General features: G+C 28.1%; 1 protein-coding gene across 2 annotated transcripts in view; it reads right to left on the bottom strand.

The window, feature by feature from the left end:
* The window catches only part of LOC142324736 (uncharacterized), a 42334-nt gene that overhangs the window by 8246 nt on the left and 13617 nt on the right, over positions 1 to 20471 (bottom strand). The window contains exons 3-7 of one of the 2 annotated variants that reach the window (XM_075365668.1): positions 4657 to 4823; positions 3662 to 3761; positions 3135 to 3222; positions 2360 to 2566; positions 1223 to 1317 (exon numbers count right to left, since the gene is read on the bottom strand). In XM_075365668.1, the coding sequence (XP_075221783.1) occupies positions 1223 to 1317; positions 2360 to 2566; positions 3135 to 3222; positions 3662 to 3722 (451 nt within the window). In that variant the 5' untranslated portion in view covers positions 3723 to 3761; positions 4657 to 4823. The remainder of the gene's footprint in view (positions 1 to 1222; positions 1318 to 2359; positions 2567 to 3134; positions 3223 to 3661; positions 3762 to 4656; positions 4824 to 20471) is intronic. The other variant, XM_075365669.1, reaches the window with a different exon arrangement.

The following is a 20471-nucleotide window of genomic DNA, read 5'->3' as shown; positions in this document are numbered from 1 at the left end:
AGATGGGATACAGATATGCTAAAACAGAATTAAAATCCTAAATAGTTGGCAGAGTTCAAGAAGGTGCAACAAGAGAAGAGTCAACATAAGGGCATGAATAGAGTTAAAAAGAAAAATAATTGAAATGGGGAGAAAGATTTTAAATTTACAAAAGCTGATGGATGGATGAAAATATAAAATAGACAGAAAAAAAAGAATGAAATTTCTTGCATGGCAAAGAAATTGGAAAATAGCAAAGGAAGACGTATAGAAATAATGAAAAACATGATTATTACTGGAAATGTAGCTTCAGAGAAATGAAGCCAAAATGTTTTAGTAGCAAAGATGCAAATAGAAGACCTTTATTACAGATAAAAGAAAGACTTAATAAATGGCAGGAATATATAAGATATAAAAGAAGGAAACTTACCTGATGATGGTATTTAAAAGAAACTGAATTCAAACTATGATCTGAATTTGATTATAGTATAAAAATATTAATTTTGTATTATACAAATTTGATCTCAATATGATATTCACAATCTGAACCCTGAAAGACTTCAAGAATAAAGTACTATAGATAGATGAAATATCATCTGAATTAATATGCAGTCTAAAAGAATATGCTTTAATTATTAACATTCAAAATTTATAACATTTGAGAAATTTCCACAGCTTTTAAGAGTAGAATTTTTACTATTTAAAGAAAGCAGGAACAAATAAATTTGAGTAGTATCACATCAGTTTATCATCTAATACATAAAAAAAATACTGAAAAAAATGGTGTAAAATTTACGAAGTTTAAATACAAGTATGATAACTGGCGATCCTCACAAACGGAAGAGAAAACAGTCAGTAGCGGGCAACTGTCAATCAAGTGCTAAAGATTAATTTTTACAACTACAACAACTTAAATTGGTTTGTTACTTTTTTAACCTGCTCCTTTTTCATTGGATAAATGTTTATCATTTTAAAGTTTTATAATTTAATACAATCGTCTAAATATTACATCAAGAGTAAAAAGTTATTAATAAAAGAAAAACATCCAAACTAACCAATTAGTTACAGATAGAAACAGGCATACTGTCTTGCCTGTAGTTTGTCTTCAGTTTGAGACCGTTTTAACAAAATTAATCTCTGCCCAGAACAAGTGTTCATTTTCATCTACACTAATAAAATTATTAAAAAGTTAAATAAATGATTAAAGATAAATACAATAATACAAAGTATCTGTTCAACATACCAGTAGAATGTTTTCTCCAAACATTGCGAGGCATTTGGATTGATGCAGTACAGTTCAGCGTTCCAGTATTGCCATTTGATGTATCCATTACTTCTCTACAACACATCAAACCATTATCTCATTTATTACATATAGTGAAACATTGTGTATAAATTTAATTAGGGTAGAAATATCAGTTGTATGACAAATGAAGAACCTTTCAATGTAAAAGAGTTGAATATTAAGGATACCAGACTACCTTTTACTCCTTTTAGATATATTTATTTTGAATATCTAATTGACTACAATCTTGAGAAGTGATTTTTTTAAAATTATGTCAAGATTCTTCATAACTTAAATGCTACATTTTAACTACACACCATAGTTCCTCCAGAATCTAAAAATAAAAATTGCTGACTTTCACTGACCATCTTGTGAATTTTCTAAACTCAGAATAATTCAGTCAATTAACATACATGTAGGTAAGAAATACTTATTGTTTTCAGTACTTCTACAACTTCCAATAATCACTTTACTTACAACTTTAATTATTTCATTAACTAAAAATTAAATTATACAAAAGTTTTTTAAAATCATACATTTATAGGATAAATACTATACTAAGAATAAACTCAGAAATAGCGTATAATGAGGGATATGTTATAAATAAATTAACAAAATGTATAAATGAAGAAGCAAAAAAAAATGATCATACAATATAAAGTATTCATAGTAATATAATGTATAACTAATAATAATATATATTCATTATAGAATTCTAGGCTCTATGAGTATTTTATTACGGTAATGTAAGTGAATATCAAGATCTATTTCATAACAATAAAAGCAAATAGTATATTTTATGTTACAAGGCATTTTTAAGGTGATAAGTGAAATGTACTTCATGAATTAAACAAATTTCAATAATTAACAATTTTAACTGCTTAATATATATGTTTTTAATTTTTAAAAGTGCTTCTAAAATTTCAGGAAGATTTATTAAAGATGATGAGGGACAATTCAAAAACTATTACTACATAATAGGAAAATCCCCCAACTAAGGAAAAAAAAATTTAAATAATAGTAAAAAAAATATTTCTTTTGTACATATTCTTTTCTAATTATTTCCTAAACAAAGACAAAAATGATTATTCTCACCGTGACAGAGTCATATATCTTGGTTGACCACAACTAGATGATGGTAATGATTGATCTTTACAAACATTACCAGAGGAAGCAGTACCAACTGCAGTACTGCCAAAACTAACTCCACTTCCTAAATTGCCACCAACAGATGTCAATGAAGTTGTCTTCTCGATTAATGTACCTGGATCATTGTCTTCATCTGATCTTCCACCATCGTCACTAAAAAAATTTCAAATAAGAAATAAAAAATTGTCTGACCCATACAAAACATTCAGTCTGTCATTAAATTTATATAAAATGTTTAACTCTATAATCTAATCAATTATATTGCTTTCAACAAAAGTTGGTATCAGTTACCACAATGGCACATAATAAAAAAATTATATATATACTAAATAAATCTAGAAAATAACAAGCTTTAGAAAAGTCATGAATCATTCTTATGATTGTACTGATGAACTAAATTTAAACGGTGTTAAATCTTTAGAGCTAGGATTGACTGTATTGATTGTGGAGTGAAATCAAACGAAACCATATTCTTCTAGGACAGTTGAATTTATTTTGTACAATACTAAATAACACTAGTCACATTAGACCAAGAAATACATGACTGCGCCAGATGGGATTCTTTACTCGAATGAATGTATAAAACTGACTCACAGGCCAGCTCTAATAGAAACTAGAGCGCAGCACTAGCTGGCTCAAACTAGGAACAGAACAAACAGAGAGCATCATTTTTCATTACATATGAAGTAAATGTTTATAAAAATACATTTTATAATTTTACCTAGAATAATCAGGTGAGCCTCTCCAAGTGGTGGATGTGGCTGATAACTCCTGATATCCATAACTGGAAGCACCATATCCTGCAACAGCTTAATAGATAAATTTAAACTTATAATTTTTACACCAGAATAATAACAATAATAATAAAATATTTTTTGAAAGGTGGTGTTTTATATATATATATATATATTAACTTAGTAAATCAATTTTTTCTTTATTGTTGTCCATATGTTCCTCTGTATTAACTGGATTGAAGAAAATTAAAATTTAGCTACCCACCACCACAGATTTATTCTTTTATTTTATTTAATATATGAATACAGTATATAACATAAATAATTCATAAGAACAAAAATGACAAGAACACTAACCAATATATCATAAATCAAAAATTACAAATGTTAACTGAAAATATCACAAATTTTTACAACTACTGTACATGCTGGAATTCCAACAAAGCAATTTCTAACAATGGCAAAGATAATCACAATTTTTTTTTTAATATAAAATCTAAAAAAAAAAAATCACCTTGCTGCTGTTGTGAATGTGTATCTGTATTAATACACGACATCGGGTCATCTTTCTTCATCCAATCCTCAAGCTCTTGAGTTTTTGCACACAACTTAGTCTAAGCAATAAAAATCACAGAAGTTAGTTACACATCAGAAATCAATGTTAAAAACAAAAGGTCATCCAAGAAAGTATCATTAGAATGCAATTAAAACAAGATTAATATCACTGAAAATTATACAAACAGATTTATTCATATCAATGAAAAAAAATATGTATATAAAAAAATTAAATTTGTACTCTTCAAACAGTTTTTTTAAGAGTTCTATCTTCAGAAAAAATTAAAAAAAGAAGACTCTAAGAGGTTCAGGATTCCTGACCTTTAATAAAAGTCCCTAAGCTGTCTAGCTTCCTAGAATTAAAAAAAAATACAGATGTATAAACTTTTATCTTTAAAAATATGGTGTCTATCTTAAACAAAAAATAAATATCATATGTCAGAGGCTAACTCCCTGCCTCCCAACAGCTTTTCTCCCCTTAGTCTCTTTATAAATTCAAACTATCAGAAAAAAAAATTAAAAGAACATTGTGAACTTGGTTCAAATCTCATTGCCTTGCTTTTCAAACTAAATTCTATCTTCAATATTCAGTAATTGAAATATTATGCTGTCCATAGATTCAGTTCCCTTACCCTTGAAGAGCTTCAACCTTAAATAACCATAATTTAAATACTGTAATGGTTAAACAGTTCTTTTCCAAAAAAATGTTCTGAATGTTTTCTTGTGAAAAATTGTTATGGAAATATTTTTAATTTACTACATGTAAATTCTGCGACTAAGTATTTGCAAAATAATTTAGTTTGGTTTATCTATAAATTTTGCCACATTATGCAGATCTACCTTCAAAAATTTGTTCAAATGTTTTGAATAAATCCTCATAACTTCACTGCATGCATATATGCAAATTTGTACACCACATATATACCTACTTTATAAGATAGAGATAATATTTACCACATTGTTTTTATTATGTTTGGCTGCAATAGGCTGGAATAGGCTGCTGAACTTGTCTTGATTGCTGAGGTTGCTGCCGCTGTTGTTGTGGTGGCTGCTGCTGCTGTGGCTGTGACTGTATGGCACCTGCCACAGGTTGATATAAATTCTGCAGATTAACTTCGCTTCTAAATAAACAGAAATTTATAAAACCCATAGTAAAAATTTAAACTAGAGGTATAGTCAGGTTGAGTAATAGTGTTTGGGGAGATACCCATAAATTACATTACCATAAAATTATAGTTTTTAGATCCAACATGATATTTTAAGAGCCCTCTCTACAGTTCTTACTTAAAATCTACTTTGAGAATAAAATTTAAAAAGACAAAATAGGGAGCCAAAAATCCACAAAAATTTAAGATTTCCACCATTTTTTTAATTTTTATTATGATCTAATTTTTCGTGTAAATCGATAACATAAATTTTAAATATCAAAGATATTAAAAAGAGAGAACTTAAATATTTTAATATTAAAATTCAGTTTTTCAGAGCATACTCAAGATTATAAATCCAAAATAAAAATTAAATATGTTACCTAATTTTTGCATATGAAAATCAAACAAAGGAAAGAATTATTAAATAAAATTTTTTTTACTGGAAAATGTAGCTATGTAGCTACATTTTACTAATTTAGTTAGACATAACAAATTTCCTATAAAATTGTGTAAACATTTTGTTTTATTAATTTTTAAGAATAAAATTGGAATAATTTACAAATTTCTACCAAAGAGTTTATGCGGGAATATTTAGAGCACCTGCATGTTATTTTATTAACATTTTTATAAACCCTCTCCCTCCCTCTTTTTGCTTAATAAAATATACAAAGTTCCTATGAAGAAAGAAAAACTTAAAAATACAATAAAACATGAATTACCATCCAATTTTGTAATCTTAATAAAATAAACAGCCCACAAATACCCAGAAAATATTTTTTCAAATTAGACAATAAATAAATCATGCCAAACATATTATATTAAAGAAAAATAAATAAAAGAAAAGGAATCTTACTAAAAACATATTTCTGATGAAAAAACCACAACTGCCTAAACATGAATAAAAATAAATAGCCATATACATTATTAAGTCACAAACTTGTCATCGCAAATCACTTGTTTAACAACTAATTTTTGAAGTTGAAGCTCTGACGTTCAAATCCAAGTAAAAATTGGTAACTTTTATAGAGATTTGAATATTAGACAGTGGATATAGGTGGTTGGGATTCAATTCTCAGACCTATGCGACCTGAGACAGCACAAGACTATACATTGCATTACATATACTATACATTAAATATATATTACATTTACATGTAATATATCATCCTCATATCACTGGGGCATGGGTAGGGGATTGCTTACTGTTCACTGGTTGAACAGACTGTAACATATATATTAGGAATATAATAATAATAAAAATAATATTATATTAAATCAGGTGAAATTTAAGCAATATAGATATTTTTAAATAGCATTATAAGTAATAAGTTTTATAATCAAAATTATAGGACCCATTTTTTTTATAAAATTCTCTAATGGAAAAATTTCCTTCTGAGAAATTTTAAGAAAGGATATCTTTAAACATTTTTAAGCAAGCTTTTTTCAATTGAGCCCAATGGTTTAGACAAGGACCTGAAAACTGATGCAGTTCTGAAGGATGGCCCACCTAATTGCACATACAAAATTTAAATGGAATAATTTCTGGTTTTTATTAGTAACACACGCATGCACATGTGTGCATACACACAGTGCGTTTGGAAAGTCACTCCTTTAGAGTTATTGGTGCATTCTGTTCTTTCAGCATTAGGTTGGTTGCCCAGTGGGTTCGTTGGACATTGCTCAGTAATAAACCAAAACGTCAGTTGAGTTGTAATTGAGAACATGCTTCATTTCATTTATCAGAATCAATAGTTGTGAGAGACATAATGGTTCTTTTGGTAGAGGGACACATTTTTCTCGTTTACACATCTTTCATAAAGTTAATACATATACTGATTTAGTGAAACAATTTTCTGAAAAGTTTCCGTATACTTCTGTTCCTCACCATAATGCACTTCGAACTCTTTATCAAAAAGTTTTGAGCAACAGGCTTTGTTGAAGACCCTCTAAACTTAATGAACATAAGCTGCTTGATATTTCAGTTGCTATGGCCAAAATTTCATGAAAGTCAATGCGTAAGTTAGCACAGCAGCAAGATATTAGATTTCCTATCACACATAAAACTGTAAGAAAAGAATTGAAAATTTTCCCTTACAAAGTAATGTGTGTTCAACAACTGAAACCTACAGATCATGCCAAAAGACTAAATTATTGTCAATAATTTAAACATTTTATTTGATCAAAATCCCGTACGTATCCTTGACATTATGTTTTTTTACAGATGAAGCATGGTTTCATCTGGGAGGGTATATTAATTCACAAACTATACAATTGTGGTCAACTAACCCCCATGAACACGAACAATCTTTACAAGTGAAAACTGGAGTCTGAATCAGTGTGAATAGAATACGCATTGTGAGTCCAATCTTTTTTGAACATGGAGTAATAGTGATTATTATTGTGCAGTTATCAGAAGGGAAAATCAATTATGATTGGTTTAAACAAGATGACGCCACATTGCACACAGCTAAGAGATCAATGACTTTTTTATGAGAAGCTTGTAGTCTGCACAATCATCTAATCTGACTCCCCGAGATTTCTTTTTACGGGAGACAGCGAAACAAGCAGTGTATATAACAGATCATGCATGACTGACGAAATAAAAACTGCAAAAAGGGCATACATACAAGACATTCCAGTACAACAGCTGGTTAAAGAGTTTGAAAACAGAACGAAATGTTTGCAGAGTTGTATTGATGTTGGGAGATAATTTTCAATACTTTTTATAAACTATTCAAGTTATTTTAATATTCGACTAAAAAATAATGAAATAAGCATACAAAATAATAATTAAGTAAGTTTTGTCACTACAATTCTATAATTCCAGTACACAGCAACTTTCTGAACACACACACATACACATACACACATACACATGACTATATCATAATTTGTACACTTTGAAATTTAGAGTTTTTATTTAAGAAATTAAAAATACATAGTGAAAAATACATAAAAATTTCACTACTAGAATTTCCATAATTTTATTAATTTTTTAAACCGATTTTTTTCAAATTATTTTTTGTTAACATTTTAGATCATAAATACAATAGTTTTTAATATAATTATGTAGTATTAGGAAAAGGTTAAGTAAATTTCATTTTTTCATCCTTCTTATATATATCTGTCTTCCTTCTTATGTTATGTTATGTCTACAGCTGCACTGTGAATTTAACATGATCCATACTGATGGCTCCCACCAGGTTGGTCTAGTGGTGAATGGGTCTACAAATATCAGCTGATTTTGAAGTCAAGAGTTCTAACACTCAAATCCTAGTAAAGGCAGTTACTTTTATACGGATTTGAATACCAGATCGTGGATACCGGTGTTCTTTGGTAGTTGGGTTTCAATTAATCACACATCTCAGAAATGGTTGACCAGAGACTGTACAAGACTACACTTCACTTACACTACATCCTACATCCTATGAAGTAGAACCTGGTGGTAATTCCTGGAGGCTAAACAGGAAAAAGGAAGGAAGGCTGATAGCTAAACAAAATTCAACTCGGAGAAGTGGCACATATTGAATAAAACAACAAATATACATATATACATTTTTATAATGCTCAAGAAACATTCCAAACTACATTTTGAGGATTTTTAAATTTATCTTTTCAGATCTGTTCACACACAACTTAACACATCTCTGTGTTCAATAAAATAATACCAAATGTTCTGTCATAAAAATTGTTCACTAAATTTATGGCATCACTTATGAAACAATCTTTATAATATGTGTATGATAAAACCACTACAACTAAAGAACACAGCAAGTCATACCAAGAGCTGAACTCATACTTAAGAAAATTTCATCACATTGAATTACTCATTACTTGAGTCATATCTGGCTTGATATGAGATGACATCATTTGACTGTTATGCATCAAATATAGGTCTACAGTATGGATCACAATATAAATCAGATGTGAATAAGTAAACATACAAACATACTAACTTATTTGTATTGTTTGTTCCAAAAATGATGGAACAAATAAATGTAAGGGGTTGTAACTTAAGAATGTTATGTGATGGGTTGTTTCGGAATACATATTCAGATTCAGCATATAAAATACTATGTAGAACATCTACTCCCTTTAAAGACCAAATTTTATACTGACCAGTGGTAATCGATGGATGAGGCCTTGATGAAAATCCATCAAAAAGAAAATGAACACTAAATATTTTTTTTTTAATTTCACAAAAAATATATAAATAAAAATAATAAAGGATTAATTTTATAATCAAAGACAGAATTAAAAAATAATCATCCACAAATAATCAAAAAATAAATTATCTACCAAAATACAAAACAAAAAAAAATATTTATACAATTATCATAAAAAGAAATTGATGAATCAGAAAAAATCAACCAAACAAAAATAATTAAAATTATATAAATAAAAATAATATTTCTAGAATAAAATACAGAAAAAAAGGAAATCCACATAAGCACACTAAAGAAACAAAAAATATTACCTTGGATAAGAAGACTACTTAGCCATACCACCTATAAAATAAATATCTTGATTACCAAAAACACACAGAAAAGTAATATGTTAACCTTTTTTTTTTTAAATATGTAAATATGTTTTCAAAGAAACATATTTTGTTTTCTTTTTCTTTTAGTTACAATGGATTTTCATCAAGTAAGGGCTTCATCCATCAATTATTTGATAAAAATATTTGCAGTTGCCTATGGTATTTCAAATTAATTTTGCAATCAAATATTACTACAAATAACATTTATTTATTTAATGGATGTAGTGTTTAGTGAACATGAAATTCAACTTTTAGAGAAAGGTTTTAGTTATAACTTAGTCAGACAAATATAAGAATATATAAATTTTAAGCTTAGAATATGAACTTATTTTGAAATTAAAGTTAATAAGGATATTTTGTTTCAAGAAATAATTAACAAAAAACAATGTTTTTCTACAAAAATTAAAAATTGTAAAAATGATAATTATAATGTTTACCAAAGAGTAAACATTAGATTACCAAAGAGCAGAAACTTAGATTTAATCAATTCAATAAAAAAAATAAGGCATTGGAGAATGATAATAGTTTTTACATATGCAGATAAAAGGAAAAACCTCTACTTCATTGCTTTGGAAAAATCTCAAAAACTCTGAATTTTTGATCCTAACAAATATGATATTAAGGTGAATCTTACAATTAAATTTCAAACAGTCTCAAAGAATTATTAAGAATTGTTCTATTTTCAGGGAAAGTGATGGTTTCACATTAACAGTAATGAATCCACAGCTATCCAAATTGTATTCTCTTATTAAATTACAAAAAGAAAATCACTCAATTAGACCAGTAGTTTCATATGTTAATGTTCCTGCTGATAAATTTTCTAGGAAGATTATTAATATTATCCAATATCATTGTAAATTTCAAACAAAATTTAATATTAAAAACTCAGCTGTGCTAGTTGAAAATATTAAGGATTTATATATTCCAGAAATCCTACTCTACTTTCATTTAATGTAAAAGATTTATTTCCTAGTATTCCACCACAAGAGGTTATCAATATTGTTAACAAGTTTCTGATTATCCAGAAAACTAATAAAATTACTAGAATTAAGATATTTGCATTGAACATTTGTTTTAATCAAAATTATTTTAATAGTAAGATTTACACTCTAAAGAGGGTCTAATTAATATTGGTAACCAACTTAACCATTAGGTGCTGAAATTTTTATAAATGACTTTATAACAAAATTTATGCTCATCCTTTCTTTAAATAGTTCAAATTTAGGTATAGATACATGGATGATATTTTTGGTTGGTTTACGGGTAGCTTGAAACAACTAGGAATATTCTTGAATTTTATTAACAAATAACACAAAAGTATATATTTTACTTTGGAAGTGGAACAAAATAATTCTATCGTCTTTTTAGATTAAAATATTACTAAAATTAATAACAAATTGGATTTTATCATACATCACAAACCCTCACATACTGATATTGTCACTCACAGTACATCATTATCTGTCTGCATGTAAATTAAATGCTTTTAACAATTACATTTATAGATTATTAGATATTCCAATATCAGATGATAATTTTGAGAACGAACTTAATATTATTATGAATATCTGTAAATAATGATTACCAAGTAAGTTTAATTAATCAAGTACTTCAGAATTTTATATGTAAATCTGAAAGTTTATTTGTTTGTATGTTCTTGCATCACATGAAAACCAACTGACTGATTGCTTCCAAATTTGCAGGATACATTCATGTTATCCCAGGGAAGGTTTTAAGCCACAGACTGAAGCTCTAGTCTCCTTGGGAGGTGAAATTGTCAATTAAAGATATTCATTAAAGAAGAAAAAAATTAAATTATACAAAACTACAGTTACTAGTTTTTCCTTCTTTAAGCAATTCATTCCAACAAAAGTAAACAAAATTTCAAAACAAAAGAAATTTCACACATTCACTTATATAATATACGTTTACTTATTAATAAAAAATTCTAATTTACTTTTAAATGATCAATTAGACTGTAATAGTTCATCATTATTAAACTTATAAATGTGAGATGGGCTTCGTATCTTATCGTCAATATTGCCCTCCTCTTTTTCTGACTTGACCAATAAGTTTATACATTACTGATACATGTGTAAACTTCCTATTGCTGCTCTTTATCTTTGTGTATTTTATCTCTTTTGGTTTTATACATTTACTTTTTTCTTTGTATCATATTTTTAAGCTTTTGTATTCTGTCTGTAACATCTGAAGAAGTTAATGTGTACTGAAACAGCTGTCACTTTCTGATTCTCAATTTGTTCACAATCTTATTTAGATATGGATCAATGGTTCAAATGAGAGATTGTTGAAATGAAAGACAGACAACAATTAGAAAAAAATCTAATGTTTTCAAAAATATTAGAAGTGCAGATAAACAGTTTCTTCACAAAAAAATTATGCATCTTATTTACAAATAGGATCTTCCATTCAGAATAAAGATGGTGAACACAGACAACAGTGTGTTCTTGATTGCAAAGTGTTATCAAATGAATCTATGACACCATCACAATTGAGACACTATCTTGAAACAAAACATAACAATAGTTAATAAAGCAATACAATATTTTCAAAACAAAAAAATGTAACTTCATGGTTTTCACAGAAATGTTGACTTTGTGTGTGGAATAAAATTCTTGTCTCTTACAAAGTCGCTCTTTTGACTGCCAGAAATAAGCAACCCCATACAAGGGGCAAGATTTAATTTTGCATGCAACAAAAGCAATAGCAGAGTTTTTATTGAAAAACATGCCAACAAGCATTTGTAATATAGTTATCTGCAAATACAATAAATAGAAGAATCAATGAGATGGCCCAAAATGTTAAAAATATTTTGCTAGAATGGTTATGTAATAGTGAATATTTTGTGTTACAGTTGGATGAAGTCATGATATTTTGAATAATGCTAATATGGTAGCTTTTGTACAAAACTAATACAAAAATAAATTTGTGAAGACTTGTTTAGTGAATTTGTGTTTCCTAATACACCTCTTTTCAATGTTGTCAATGACTTCATAACTATAAAGTTCCAGGAAAAATATGTAGGTATACACAAACATAGTGCTAGGGCATTGTCAGGAATATCCAGAAAGTGGCACCTCTTGAGAAATGGCCAAATTGTTGTGAACATTGCAAAGTACTATGTGCTCTACAAAATGAAAACTGTTCTCGACAAGGTAGTAAAAATTGCCAATTTTATTAAGGCCATCTTCTTAAAAGCCGGTTGTTGTCTGCTCTTTGTAATGAAATAGGAAGTGATCATGAACACTTTTTAAAGCATTCAGAAATGCACTGGCTGTCTTGGGGTAAATTGTTTTGAGTTTTGTGATGAAATAAGGTTGATTCTAATAAATTCTAAATTTGAATTAACACAATTTAAATGATTTCACAACATTGCTTTTATCTCTTGCTTATTTGGAGGACATTGTTTAACATCTTAAATACTCATAACTCAAGCCTTCAAGGTACAACTGTCACTGTGTTTTTAGTGCAAAATGAGATAGAAGCAACAAACAAGAAGTTAAATCTGTAGTAACCATTTGAAGAAAGGAAAATATGTTTCCTTTCATACCTTGAGGTAGTGATTTCATTGAACAACCCCTTTCCAGTGATGTTGCTGAGAGTATGATTTAATATATGAGGTCACTGGCGTCTCAACTACATCTGTACTTTCCGATTTGTCCTGACAAAAAATGATTGGATGTTTCTAGACTTGGAATAAGAACTTCCTTTCGTAAAAAGACATAAGGACAATTAGAACATTCAAAATAATATTATCAAGCAAACACCCAAAGCAATACCATACACGATCTTCAGGTTATATCTTAATCCAACATATATACGTCACTGCAATTATATCCAGCTGCTGTCAAAGAACCACAATTCTCTGCTTTGCTACAGGACTAGATCCAAAGACACCAGCAGAAAGTAAGTTTTTTAAATGAAAAATCCTAAGAATGATTTATCTAATGAAGAAGTAAATAAATAAAGATCCATAATCTAATTAAAATCTCATCATACCTTATATAACTCATATTGTTTAATTATGTCCAATCTACACCCTAACTTCTGTTATAAAAAAATGTAAGAAATCTAAAAATTTGTAAGTATCTCAAAAATTTGAGTTCTTTTAAATATTTAATTCATGTCTCACATGTGTTCACTGAAATAATAAATATTTTACACTATCAATACATAATAATACATTACACATCACATAACAATTATTTAAAATATACATATAAACATGTGAAATACTGTTGAGAATTATACATGAAGATACTAAATATAAAAAAATAACTACAAAATAAATCACAATTCATAAGGTACTGGCAAAATTATTTGAGAATATATTTACGTGTATGTTGAACAAAGATGGAGAAAACACTATTTTTTCAATTTAAAAAAAAAGTATTATTTAAATAATCTTCCACAATTAATATTGTTTCTGCCAAAGAAATCTTTTAATTCCATTTTAAATAAATTGATGAGATGATTTTTCAAAATGGTTCAGTAATTTATTAAAAATTGTAATTAAAACTTAATAAAGCTTTTCCTCATAAGCCAAAATATTACACTGAGAAAAAAAAACAGTTCTGTTACCTTGTTAATCTATATTTTTATTTACATTATTTAATACATTTTCTAAAAATCTGGGAAACAGCCGAGTCATAAACAATTTTTTTCTAAAATCGTAGTGAAAGTCTGTAAATACATTATGCTTTTCAAGAAATGTTTAAAGTATAATTTTCATAATGAAACTGCCCATAATTTTGAAAATTAAAGATTTTAAAGTGTTATTTATGGATGGTAACGAGATTCTTAATGACACAAAATTATTTATGATTATCATTGATTCTTAAAAAAGAAAAGCAATCACATGCTGTTTCAGCAGTTGAAAATATGAACCCATTGCCCATTTAAAAAGGACTTTATGAATTTTGAAGCAAACACTAGGCAAAAGACATGGGTGTCACAAGGATGTAAAATTGTTAACATATAACATGATGGTTTAAGTAAATTCTTAATAATCTTGCTTATCACTATTGAAAATAATAAAGCTTAATACACAGCCCTTAGGACATGTTTCTCTAACATAAACCTCACAGGACTCGCACATAGAAATTTTTTTAAGGAAGTTCCATTTTGGACCTTCCTTAACAAGCTTTGTACTTTGTAAAACTAACACACTCAATTTTTTCAATGTCCCAACCAAACCGAAAAGTTAATTTTGTTGATTTCTAGTTGTTGGAAATTGGTTGTTCATTTTTATAAGTGAAGTATAGCAGAGGTTAGGTCCTGTGCAAAACAATTAATCAATCTAGCCCACTTAGAAGCAGTTCTCTTTCTCTTCATTTATTTATCATTACTTGATGACTGCCATGGAAGTTACGTCACCTTCTGTCCTAGTTCTATCTATGGGATCCTGTCAGCCACTTCTTTATAAAAGCTCTATGGGTTAACTACCACCCTCTTTTTTGAACCTGTGGAATTTTCTAAGCACTCTTTTATTTCGTAGTTAGCAGTTACACAAAAAACATAACTAGCAGCTTATTACAGCTTGGATTACCTAGTAATCCAAGGCCTCCTGTTTTTTTTTATTGGTCAAGTCAGACCAATATTTCTTAAACTTTTAGAAATTAATTTCTTTAAACGATTTTTACAATAAAAAATTATAATACCATATTTTTTAAACCTTCAAATAAATTTACACTAATACAAGGTCTGTTCAGAAAATATCTGAACATATTTAACTGCAGGCCAACAGAGATATTTAGTGGCATGCAGCAATAGTGGCAGCAATGTGTTCTACATAAACCCCTTTGTAACCAGATATTCTTGGATTGTTGTTTAGATTTTGAGTTTTTATTTGACTGCAACATGTTTAAGTGTAACAGCAATTTTTTTTGTGAGCAACAATACAATGTAAAATTTTGTGGGAAACTGGAGAAAATTTTCAAAGAAACATTTCAACTTTTCAAACAAGCTTACAGAGATGATGCTCTGGGTCATATGCAATGTTACAAATGGTTTTCACGATTCAGAAGTGGTCGTCATTCAACTGAAGATGACCCTTGACTAGGACGGCCTTCGATTTTAACTGATGACACCCATGTTCAGAAAATCAACAATCTGGTGCATGCAAATCACCAACTGACAGTCACAGAACTTGCAGAAGAGATTAACATCTCGATTAGTTCATTTCATGACATTTTGACTGAAAAATTGAGCATGCATTGAGTTGCAGTAAAGTTTGTTCATTGTTTGATGACTGAACAGCAGGAAAAACATCAAGTGAATGTTTGTCATCAACTTCTTAAACAAGCCAATGATGATGAAACATTCATGCAAAGGATTACAACAGGAGACAAAAGCTGGGTTTACCCATGCTGGGGATCTCCATGCCCCAAGCTCCATAGGGAAAGCTAGGGATCTACATGCCCCAAGAAAGCATGTGTCTCGATCCAATGTCAAAATTATGCTCTCTGTTTTCTTGATTTTAGTGGAATTGTGCATTTTGAATTCTTGCCTCATGATGAAACAGTGAACTGTACGTATTATCAAGATATTACAATCGTTACGTAAACAAATTTGTAAAAAGAGACCAGAGTTGTGGTGAGACAACTCATGGTTTCCTTCACCACAACAATGTGCCCCCACACACTCAGCTTTGAAAATTCATAGTTTTGTGCCGAAAATCAGATAACTGCCATCCTTCAGCCTCCCTACTTGCAATTTTTTCTTATTTCAGTAATTAAAATCGGTGATGAAAGGACACCATTTTCGAGACTATTGATGACATTAAAGCAAACTCATGCACCTTAAAGACCATTTCAAATGAAGCTTTAAAGGACTGCTTCGCAAAGTAGAATCACTGCTGGGAAAAGTGTGTGAATAGGAAAGGGGAGTATAATTTGAAGGAGACAAGGACCAATAATCAGTAAAATAATAAAAATTTAAAAAATAAGGTTTCTGAACAAACCTCATATATTGAAAAATAATTACCTCTTAAATATTTAATAACTGTTTAACCTGTTTCAATCAATTAGCACAGAGAGAAGTATCAGTTTTTGGCCACATCTCTTAATAAATTTGACTGTATTGCTTTACAAAATGTATTTTTAAATGTGCTGTCTTTTTGATAAACATATGTTGGACATCAAATGAATACTGTTCCTGAAATATACATATTCTTTTTCAAAAATATTTATTTTATTTAGCAAAGTTTGATTTTTTGTTACTCCAATAAAGAGCTGCATTTTATAATAATGTTCTGATATGTTTATGATATGTTCTATTAGTGAAAATAAGAAAAATGTTCATACTATAGACATACAGGCCTAGAAATGCCTTGGTTATAATTAGCAAAAGATTTGAACTGATTTCTGTTCTAGAAGTAAAAATGATAGGCTACAATGAAATTCTTGGGTTACAAATTAAAGTGCAAAATTAGTGATTTTAATTAGTTAACTTTATCTGCAATTTTTTTTTAATGGTCCTAGAACTGTATCTTCAGTAATTTTCAAGAAAACTATTGAGTAAAACACAAAAAATATGAGTAAAAAAAAAAAAAATACTTTTTTAACAAATAAAACTACTTAACAAGATTTGTAGAGAATTTAATTCTGAGGAAACCAATGCATGTAAAGTTCACTGTCATACATAAAAGAAATTTAGACCTTAAACATACCATGTCTGATAGTAAAATATTGTCGATATTAAAAAACCAAACCAATGAATGATCTTTTAAATTATTGAAAAATCTGGTAGAATTTTTTTTTTAAATTAAAAGAGTTAACAATTAAATAAGGTACCATTTTAATGGCAATATTAAGTTAAAAAATTAGCGAACAATCTTAGTTGATTGCAAGATCACCTAACCAACACTGGACCTGTGGGGTAACATGAAATCTTAATGTATGAACAATAAGTTAATGAATTAAGCATGTGAAACTAACCAGATATAATACAGAGAACACCCAAGAAATTTTATACAACCCAAGTACATTTATATAAAAGATACATGATAAAAATGTTTTTATATACATGATTAGCGGAGAATTATGTATGCAGTGACTATCAATATTTTGAATAATTCTTAGCTATATGTCTGTAATGTATTGTTTTAATTATTTACTTTGAGTAATTATTTTTTTACATTCTTTTTTTTTCAATATAAAAAAGATCTTTGAGTCAGTCAAAATTAAAAAATGTTTCTGCTATGTTTTGTTAAACAAGTAAAAATTGCTAAATCCTTTATCTGCTGTTACTTGATTGAATATTTACAATTTTCTCTGAATTAGACTCTATTAATTTAATATACAAAATTTTATAAATTTACTGCAAATTTAACAAAGAAAGTTACACCAGACCTGAAAAGTGTGCTTTTTATTAAATTTTTGGGCTTGACAACAGTTCTCTCAAAAACTGAAAGATATATTTTAACTGAAAGACATATATATTTTTTCATGTGATGTCAACAAACATATACAACCATTAATTTTTTGTAATAATTTGGGTAAATAAGAATTTCAATAGTTTCACTTTGCAACAGAAGCAGGAATTATGACAAAATCTTTTGCTATTTATAACTCAAAAGCAAAGTTTCAAAACATCTATTTACATGAACTTCTTTATTTAAAATCTATTTATTATTTTATTTTTATGCAGTACATATCCTGAAATAACTGTTGTTCTTCATGAGACAACTTGTGTGTTAAATAAAAATAAATGTACAAAATAACAATAATAAAACTTTGATATAATCAAATACATTAATAATAGAATATAACATAATCTAAGCAAAAATTCAACTATGAATTTTATATCAATTCCAGTTTTTTATAGCTCCAATAATATTCATTCAAATTTTATTTCTGTCAATCATGCGTTCATTTATATACATGAAACTTTTAAAAATAAGAAATATTTATATTATAGTTCATGCAGCAAGTACATAATATGTGGCAAAACATTTTTTATATTTTGATTAACCTGTTTCAGTATGTAAACACAAGAAAATTTATAAACACACTGTAAATGCTCCAAAGTTTTTAAATGAAAACTGCAGCATAGGCACATATTTTACTTATATAAACTGATTAAAATGCTTCTGAAAACCTGTAGCACTCACTCTTTTTGCCATTTTACATTTTTTTATTTATAACACTTCATAATACACAACCATTAAGCATGAGCAATTAATTAAAAGAATTAATTACTTAGCATTAATTTAAAATACTAAAACTTTAAAATAATAGCAAAATAAATATACTTTCTCAGGTATGTTTAATTAAAAACTATTTGCTTCACATTTGATAAATCATGCAACTAGTCTAACCTATTATTTAATTTAAAAATCACTATTTATTTATAATTAAAAAAAATTCATATTAAAATTTAAATAAATCATTGTAAAAGTGGTTGAATTAGTGAATAGCTGCATAAATGATTTGAACCAATTGTCATTTTCAGATCCAAAACTGCCATACTACATTATAAAAGTTTTTTAGCTAATACATTGTTATCACCAATGAAATTTAGAGATGTTTTGATCACACTGTTATAAATTGCTGATATTTAAGTGGTAATGTCTATTGTTTCTTTGATAATCATTGCAACTGTAATTATTGATTTTCTACTACTACTTTTTATTTAATTTCATTTTTTACGATGCTCATGTTCAGTTTGTTTAAATATGTTTAGTATAATTTTTATTCATTGCATGTACTTTATTTTTACATTAGCAACAGAGTTTATTATCTTAATTTTATATATAAACTTTTTATTATAAATTACAAGAATACTGACTGCATGTTTGATCTAAAATTTTATTTTATGGGTACTTATGAAGTAAAAAATTATTCTTTTACCATTTATTGTAAAATTCTCCTACTTAGTTGAAGTAGTGTATATAATGCACTGTTTCACAACAAAAAATGGATGCATTACTTTGTACTGCTTTGCACTATCTATCCCAGTTTTTCTTATGAATCTATTCCATGTACAAGATCTGAACTAAATGAGGCACCATTCAAAGTTTCTTTGTTTTAAAGTAATGATGTCCACTATGCAGTCAGGCCCTGTGGTTGAACAGAGTTCTGCAAGTATCACTTGTTGAACTGTATATCACCTGCAATTTTGTGGGCTTGGTTATGCCGATATTAAACCATACATTTGGCTCAAAAAGAAAGTTAACAGAAACCATTTCATGCTGCACTTCCCCCCATCAAGCTTAGAATGGCTGTTACTTTTGATAATGATCATGTCTTTTTTATGAGCAACTTCTGACTCAAGTTGGATCATCTATAATCATTATATTTTTGGCTTTCATCATGCATAACAAAGAATATTATATTTAATAGTTGTTATAATACATGTAGTAATAATACAAGCCAATTTACTCACACTAAAATACTTTTATAATAATGTCTGACAATAAGCGAAGATTTAGGAGCACCCTTTGCTCATCACACAAAATGGGTGCAATAAAAATGAAAAAAAAACCAGTACCTAATATCTTAGATCAGATGCTAAAGCATTTATTCTTAAAGTGGGCGATAACACTCTCTTGTGGGTGCTGGAGGCCTTCAAGGGGGATGGTAAAAGGCCCACAAAAAATTGGAGACGTTCAGGTCAGTCAAGGAAGGTGATGGCCGATTTAAAAAAGTTTGAGAATTAATGTGTTAAAGCTATAACTGCTTTGCATAAAACTATTAAACTAATAATGATTATGTTAAAATTTATGGTTACTATAAGATAACACATTTTGTACATATTTTTAGCACTAACAAGAAATTTTCAAAATGATTGAAAAATAATTTTTTTCTTTACAATTAAACTAGATAAAATTCCAATTCTTCATATGAGTAACAAATGAATTTTTCAGCTCTTTTTTATTTTTATTGCCCTTTTGAAACACACACACACACACACACACACACACATTTACTTGCTTCACATCAGTATTTAATTTTCATCAAGTCAATCTGAAATTTTATCAGTAAACAGAATATATGAATAGGTATTTATTCTTTCACATGATGCTTTTGTTAAATGTTTCCAATATTTATGACTATGAA

Source organism: Lycorma delicatula, chromosome 5 (assembly GCF_047948215.1).
Source record: "Lycorma delicatula isolate Av1 chromosome 5, ASM4794821v1, whole genome shotgun sequence".
Taxonomy (NCBI): Eukaryota; Metazoa; Arthropoda; class Insecta; order Hemiptera; family Fulgoridae; genus Lycorma; species Lycorma delicatula.
This window is presented reverse-complemented; position numbering and strand designations above follow the sequence as displayed.